The 8,109-nt window shown below is 54.1% G+C and overlaps 1 protein-coding gene across 1 annotated transcript in view; it reads left to right on the forward strand.

Moving 5' to 3' along the window:
- TRAPPC9 (trafficking protein particle complex subunit 9) overlaps window positions 1-8,109 on the forward strand; it is a 637,992-nt gene that overhangs the window by 80,740 nt on the left and 549,143 nt on the right. Inside the window, exon 8 of the mRNA XM_042780905.1 lies at window positions 2,717-2,933. Coding sequence (XP_042636839.1) covers window positions 2,717-2,933 — 217 coding nt within the window. The remainder of the gene's footprint in view (window positions 1-2,716; window positions 2,934-8,109) is intronic.

Raw genomic sequence — 8,109 nt, forward strand, 5'->3', positions numbered from 1 at the left:
GGGCGTCAGTCCAGGTGGAGGGCGTCAGTCCAGGTGGTGGGCGTCAGTCCAGGTGGAGGGTGTCAGTCCAGGTGTGGGCGTCAGTCCAGGTGGTGGGCGTCAGTCCAAGGGGTGGGCGTCAGTCTAGGTGGTGGGCATCAGTCCAGGTGGTGGGCATCAGTCTAGGTGGAGGGCATCAGGCTAGGGGGTGGGCGTCAGCCCAGTGGTGGGTGTCAGTCCAGGTGGTGGACATCAGTCTAGGTCATGGGCATCAGGTTAGGTCATGGGCATCAGGCTAGGTGGTGGGCGTCAGCCCAGGTGGTAGGTGTCAATTCAGATGGTGGGTGTCAGTCCAGGTGGTGGGCATCAGGCTTGGTCATGGGTGTCAGTCTAGGTGGAGGGCATCAATCTAGGTGGTGGGCATCAATCTAGGTGGTGGGCGTCAGTCTAGGTGGTGGGCATCAGGCTAGGTGGTGCGCATTGAGTGTTCATGGTGCATTCTTTTCAACTTAGCAGAGCCCTTAGCTCCATGTTAGATGTTAAACGTGTCTGTCTGTCTGTGAGAGACACTCAAAGCTTGAAGCTGCTTTGCCTCTTTTTGGTGTGTGACCAGGGAGAGGTTCTGAACCTTCCTCCACTTCATCTATAAAATGGGGATAGTGAGACCCCTCATAGGGTTTTGTGAGAACTGACTGCGTTAATATCGGTAAGCCATAAGAACAGGGCTGAGTGCACGGTCGGCCGTGGAACAGTCTTTCTGTCGGTCCTGCTCTTGGGGAGCCTGCGGCCCTGGTGAGGGGCATGGAGCGTCCACATGGATGACGGAGGAGAAAGATGACATTCAGTGTCCAGAACCGCTGGGAGGGTTCAGAGCAAGAAGAGGCAGCACGCAGCGGGAGGGCGTCAGAGGAGCCTCGGGGAGAAGGTGGCGCTGGAGCGGGCTCCTGGGAGGAGGAGGTGGGCGTGGAACTGGGAGAAGGGCGGCGCCTTCAGGCAGAGGGCACAGTGCACAGATTGCTGGCAGGAGGCCACGGGGCCTGGGCTCGTTTTCGTTTCCTCCGTCCAGAACACTTGTCCCCAGAGCACTCATCTTTTTAGTCCCTCTCAGGAGTCCTTCCCTTCTTCTTCTGTTTTGTTGTTGTGAGCTGCTGTCGAGTTGACCCCTGCTCTCAGCGACTCTGGGAAACAGAACGGAACACTGCCCTGAGCGGCACCACCCTCACAGTCCTGGCTGAGCTTGGGCCCATCGTTGCGGCCCTGTGTCAGTCCGTCTTGCTGGGGGTCTTCCCCTTTGTTCTGACCCTCCACTTTACCAAGCATGAGAGCCTTCTTAGTGCATTTAATTGCATTCGTATTTATTATTTTACTTCTTTGATCACTTATTGGCTGATTCTAATTGAGGGCTTAGAGGGCAGGAACTAGCCTGCCACTGGCATGTGTACTCCCCGAGGGCTGGCTCTGCCGTCTTGCTGGGGCTGTGTCCCTCGTAACTGGAGTGGTGGCCAGCACGGAGCAGGTGTTGGGTACATGTGTGTTGATGAGATGAGGAAAGGAGGGAGTGAATCCACGTTGTGTAGTGTGTCAAGAGCATTGGTGGTCAGTGGGACCCAGGTTAGGAGGGCAGGCTGGGGCTGGCTGCCCAGGGGGGCCCTGTGTGCTGTGGAAGGAGCTGGCCTCAGTGTGGGGATTGGAGACCTAGGGCTCTCAGCGGGGGTGATAGGTTCTGTGCCGTGCTGCAGGGGTGCCGGCGGGCAGCTGTGTGTGGACAGAGTAGGGGAGCCTGGGAGAGGTGGTGGGAAGACCACCCAGGTGAGTTTTCTCCAGTGGGGCCAGGTGATGGCGGTGGTGGTGGGCGTGTAGATGAGGGGCTGGGGGGGAGGGGGGAGGAGCACAGTCCCCAGGGCATCCCTGCTGTGGTTCTGTGCTCACGGAACTCTCAGCTGACAACTTTACTGTTCGGGGTGGCAGAGTCCCCTTGCACCATGGCAGGATTCTGCTCCTCCTGTGTACCGAGAGCCACAGACACAGCCTGGGGTGCAGAGTGGGGCCTCGTCCCTGGTGGCTCTGGGCGGGACACGTCTCTGCTCGTGGTTAATGGTTCTTTGACCTTCAGATTCCCTGCTCCACCAGCTGGGGGCATAAAAGCTCGTGCGACTGATATGATGACCAAATAAGGTATGTCCATTTGTGGCATCTGGTTGGCACTGCGGAAACAGGAGTTGTTATCTCTGCATCACTCTGTGGCCGGGAGGACGTAGAACGTGAATGAGGAAAACTCTGTAAACTGTGACGTCTCGAGTCCAAGCTAGGTGTGGTGATGATGAACAATTCATTAGCTACTGTCCTGTTCTTATGTTACTGTGCATTTGATGGGAGGCTCGGCCATGGTCCTAGATAGTGCCCAGATGAACCAAGGTTCCTTTTATTTTCTTTGGTAAAGGAACTTAAAATAGATCTTTTTTATGCTGGGTAGTGGATACTTTCATTCCAGGAAACCTGGCCTTATTAGCAAAAGGCCAGCATGGGCCTGGGCGACGGGCTCGTCACAGGTGTGCAGCCCAATGCTGCCCGGCACTGGGGCAGGGACCGCAGCCTGGGGGCTGGGCTTCCCCCCATGAGGTTTCCTCATCATGTCTTCACTTTGCTTTTGTTTCAAGGAAAAGGAAAACTTTACACAACTGTCTCTCCTTTTTCCTGTGAGTATCCTTTGAGGCTCCTGACTGTCTCTGTTCCCCAGCTCTCTGAGGAAGAGAAGATCCAGCGATACAGCATCCTCTCCGAGCTCTACGAGCTGATCGGCTTCCACCGCAAGTCGGCCTTCTTCAAACGCGTGGCCGCCATGCAGTGCGTGGCCCCCAGCATCGCCGAACCGGGCTGGCGGGCCTGCTACCAACTCCTCCTGGAGACACTGCCTGGCTACAGCCTGTCGCTGGATCCCAGAGACTTCCACAAAGGTAGGTGGGGGTCCGCTGCCCAAGCAGTCTCGGGGCGGCGTCACCGGTTTGTACTTGACCACTAACCTAGAGCTTGGTGGTGAGCTTGGTGGTGCATGTCCACCCAGCAGCACCGTGGAAGCAAAGCCTGGCAGTCTGCTTCTCTGAGGACTGCGGCCAAGGAAACCCTGGGGGCAGTTCAGCTCTGCACGTACGTGGGGTTGCCATGAGTTGGGCCCGACTTGATGGTGGCGGGTTTGGTTTGGTTGGTGCCAAAGCTAAAATGTGTTTTAATTCAGTCAGTCCTGCAGGCACCGTGACTGGTGTTGAGGTGTCAGAAATGAAATCCTGCCCAGCACTTGAGCACTTTCAGTAACAAGACACAGTGGCACCTGCCTCCTGAGTCTTCATTAGTGAGAGACCCCCTGAGCTCATTGACAGGGTTTGTCACCCACAAAAAGTAGCTCTCGTGGTGGAGTGGGTAAAGCATTGGGCTGCTAACTAAAAGTTGGTGGTTCGAACCCACCAGCTGCTCCGTAGAAGAAAGATGAGGCAATCTGCTTCCATAAGAATTTACAACCTTGGAAACCCAGCGGGGGTCACTATCAGTTGGAATTGACGCAATGGCAGTGAGTTTGATTTTTTTGGGAATCACCCACAAGACACTTTTGAGATGTTTTATGAAATTCACCTAAGTAAGGGATCTGTTGTTGTTGTTGTTGTTATGTGCCGTTGAGTCAGCCCTGACTCATAGCGACCCCTCCTCGGGTTTCCGAGGCAGTATCACTACGGAAGTAGGATTGCCCAACCTTCCTTCCGAGTAAGGAATCTACCAAGAATAAACAAGAGTAAATATACTTGGAAGCAGGACCAGCAGAGCAGAACTAACGAGGATCCCACACGCTGTGAAGACTGTACCCAAGGTCATTGAGCAGCTTGGGTGGAAAACTGTTGACTGGGGACCGAAATGCTCTGTAAACCTGCTCCAAAAACACAACAAAAGGTTATGTAAAAATACATATACTCGTTATTTGTATACACGTAGGTGTGTATTTGCTGATAAATTCTTCTTTGCTGCAGTGGTGCATATTGTTGTTGGGTGCTGTCTGGCCGACTGTGTGTCAGTCAGTCCTGACTCATGTGGCCCGTGTGACAGTAGAACTTCCCCATGGGGTCCCTAGGCTATAATCTTTATGGAAGCAGAACACCGCGTCTTCTCCTCCTAGAGCCAAGGGGTGGGCTCACACTGCCAGCCTCTCAGTTACCAGCTGAGTGCTTCACCATCGCACCACCAGGGCTCCCTACTGTGTGCTTGTTCAGAACGAAGACAAAGTGACCCATCAAACAGGTGCACACTGTAGAATGCCCCACATCAGGCAAAGTCTGATTGGAGGAAGGAAATAGACATGCTGCTGTGCCCCAGCTGTGTCACGGGTGGTGGTGGCTGTTAGGTGCTGGCCCTGACCCACAGTGACCCGTGCATCACAGAGCGAGACCCTGTCCACTCCTGCGTCATCCCCACAGTCACTGCTGTGCTGGGGCCCGTCATCGCGGCCGCTGTGTCCGTCCGTCTTGCTGAGGGTCCTGCCCGTTTTCCCTGACCCGCTGCTTTCCCGGCGTGATGCCCTTCTCCAGGATTGCCCCCTCCTGATGACGTGACCAAAGGATGAGGGACCAAGCCCTGCCGTCCTCACTTCTGAAGCGCGTTCCACTGTGCTTCTTCCAAGACAGCTTAGTTCATTGCTCTGGCAGGCCGTGGACTGTTCAGGACTCTTGGCCAACACCATGCAGCTTAGTTCATTGCTCTGGCAGGCCGTGGAGTGTTCAGGATTCTTGGCCAACACCATGATTCAAAGGCAGCAGTTCTTCTTGGGTCTTCCTTACTGATCCAGCTAATGTACATGTAGGAGGCGATTGAAAATATCACGGCTCGGTAAGGGGCACCCCAGTCTTCAAAGTGACACCTTTGTTCTTTAACACTTTGAAGAGGTCTTTTGCAGCAGATCTGCCCATTGCAGTACGTCTTCTCATTTCTTGACTGCTCCTTCCATGGGCACTGATTGCGTATCCAAGTAAAACGAAATCCCTGACAACTTCAAATGTTGTTTATCATGACATTGCTTATTAGTCAGTTATGAGGTGTTTGAGGTGCTTATTTTTCTCTGTCTCTCTCATTTCTTCTCTGTCATGGTGAGTGTATATATCACAGAAAGTTGCCATTTCAATGATTTTCACATTTCCTTGTACAGTTGAGTGACATCAGTTGCATTCTCCAAATTGTGCACCTGTCATCAATACCTGTTTCCAGATCGCCTGTCACCCTTAGCACACCCTCAGGGTCCCCAAGCCACGTGTCCCCCTGCCTACTCCTGCTTGCCCCCTGGTGACCTGCATAGACTTTGGGTTCCAGTTTGCCTAGTGCTAAGAGTTAATTGGATGCCATCTGTCCCACCACCAGCTTGTCCCCTGTGTGATTTTTGTTAACTGTTTAGGCTCGTACCTAGTTGGGGTGTGTTCAGTTACCTAGGGAGCTCTGGTAGCATAGTGCTTAAGGCACTTGAGTGCTAACCAGAAGGCTGGTGGTTCAAACCCACCAGCCACTCGTTGGAAGGAAGGTTGAGCAATCTACTTCTGTAGTGATATGGCCTCGGAAACCCAAGGAGGGGTTGCTATAAGTTGGGTCCGACTCGATGGCACATAACAACAACAACAACAACAGTGCTGCTCTGACAAGAATTTACCACAAATGGGATGGCTTTAACAAACAGGAGTTTATTCTTACAATTTGGAGGCTAGAAATCTGAGTTCAAAGTGCCAGGCTCTATGGGCTGTATGAAAGCCCCTCAACCTGGGGGTTCAGCTTTGTCTCCTGCTCCCGGCCCACTGAGGCTGGAGGCTTTTCTTCATTCAGCTGCTGGCTGCTGTGGGTGACAAACCCAAGGTCAATAAGTAAAAGGCACAGTAAAAGGCACAGTCCCGCTGTTGCCACACCACGCAGCAGACCATTGATTCAAGTCCATTGAAAGTCCTAAGGTCAGCAGAGCATGGCAGGCTGCTGAACAACCACACAGCTACATGCAGGGTTCAAGCGTGCCGTAGGCTTCCCAAGGCTTCTCCTTATAAACAGGAAGCAGACCACATCCCAAAGGCAGCTACTCAGCTGCTTGTGGTAGATCCCACCATGGAGATGATTGCCAGTCTCATCATGGGGAATAACTACCACCAGCTGCCCAGCCACTCAACCAGGCCCAGCCACGTTGACTCATCACCTTAACTACCACAGGGTGGTTTTGATATTTTTGTTGATTTGAGAATTGTCCATATTGGATGTTAGGAAAACAGGTTGTTCACAGTGGTGATTGTTCACCTTTTCTCCAGCTTCTAAAAGTCCCCATTATGTCGGGGACAAGTAGAGGACAGCTACTGTGTCTGGCAGTGTTGTGATGAGGTGCTAGTCGTGAGGGGAGTGGGCCGCCCCAGCCCGGGCTCAGCCAGCGAGGCCGAGGAGGCGTTCTGCTCTGTATCCACATGGCCCTCGTGGACCTGGGGCCTGGGTGGCTGCGCCCGCCCAGGGGGTGTGTCTCTTTCTAACCCGCCTCGGGCTCCTCCCTCACAGCTTAGTGAGTGGGCACTGGGAGGCCCATAGGCAGGTGAGGCAGCAGAGGCTAAGTGAGGTCAAGTGTCCTCCCCAAGGTCATGCAGCTGATGGGAGGAGGAGTGGGGTGCCACTACCAACCCGCTGTGTGACCTTGGTCAGGACACTCAAGGGCTTGTGTCTCTAAACTGGGTATCCTGCTTTTACCTAGAGGAGCCCTGGTGGTGCAGTGATTAAGCACTCAGCAGCTAACTGAAAAGTCAGAGGTTCCAACCCACCAGCAGCTCCGTGAGAGGAGATCACAGACCAGGAGACCCTCTGGGGCACATGGGGTCACTGTGGGTCAGTATCGATGTCATGGTGCCCAGCTGTCATGGAATGTGGTGGCAGTTGAATGAGTTCATCCCTGGGAGGTGCTTGGGATGGCGGCTGTTGTTACCACCAGTCTGGCTCTCTGTGTAGCTTTCCCTGAGGCCGATTCAGAGCTAAAGTCTAACGCACCCAGCGCCTCAGAGGCTTGTCTGTGCCTGAGAGAGGTGAATGCTGCTAGGCCAGCTGGCCAGCCCGGGGCCTTGGGTGGCATTCATTGCAGTGAAGGGCGAAATACAAGTCCCCAGGTGACACAAACTGTGCTCGACCATTAGCCGAGAGGTGGGGGGTTCAGACCCATCTGAGGCACCGTGGAGAACAGCCCTGGAGCTCTGCTGCTGAAATGTCCCACCTTGAAAACCCCGTGGAGCATCCCACGCGCACAGGGTCACCGCAGGTCAGCGTGGACTCTGCACACACAGCGTCCCCGCGAGTCAGTGGACGCCTCGGTAACTAACACAACAAGGGCGACCCTAACTGGACGAGCCCTGGCTCTGTGTGGGGTTAAGAGGTAAGCGACTAAAAGGTGCTGGGCGAGGAGGAGAGGCCGGAACCTGACGGGGGTTGTGTGTCCCAGACGTGGGTCTGAGGGTTGCGGTTTGGGACCAGGGAAGGGAGAGCTTAGTGCCCTCTACTGCGGTGTCATGGACAGAGGGAAGCAAGTGCTCCGCGAGGTCTCTGGGTGCACGGGAGCAGAATGCCCAGGTGTTGCGTTCCGAGTGACTTCAGGAAGGGGCTGACTGCTTTTGGGTTTTGTTTCCTTTGTAACACCAGGCTGGCTGCAGGCTGAGTGCCGGCCTGCTGGACTTTATGCTAGACTCACTAGGAGTTTTGTTTGGATTTTCTCTGTACCTACTGAGGAAAACCCCCTTGTCCTTGACTCAATACTGACTCATAGCAAGGAGCTCTGGTGGTGTAGTGGTCAGAGCATTTGACTGCTAACTGAAAGGTCAGCGTTCAAACCCACCAGTTGCTCTGTGGGAGAAAGATGAGACAGTCTGTGTCCATATAGATTACAGCCTTGGAAGCCCCGTGGGGCAGTTGTATCCGTCCAGTATGGTTGCTGTGAGTCAGAATCGACTCCTTGGCGGTTTGTTTATATGGAGGAGCCCTAGTGGTGCAGGGCTTCAGTGCTCCTCTCCTAACCAAATGGTTGGTGGTTTGAACCCACCAGCTGCTATGTGGGAGAAAGATGAGGCCATTTGCTTCTGTAAAGATCACAGCCTCGGAAAC

The sequence above is a fragment of the Orycteropus afer genome, unplaced genomic scaffold, assembly GCF_000298275.1.
Source record: "Orycteropus afer afer isolate SDZICR_OR568_19922 unplaced genomic scaffold, OryAfe1.0 scaffold00069, whole genome shotgun sequence".
NCBI lineage: Eukaryota > Metazoa > Chordata > Mammalia > Tubulidentata > Orycteropodidae > Orycteropus > Orycteropus afer.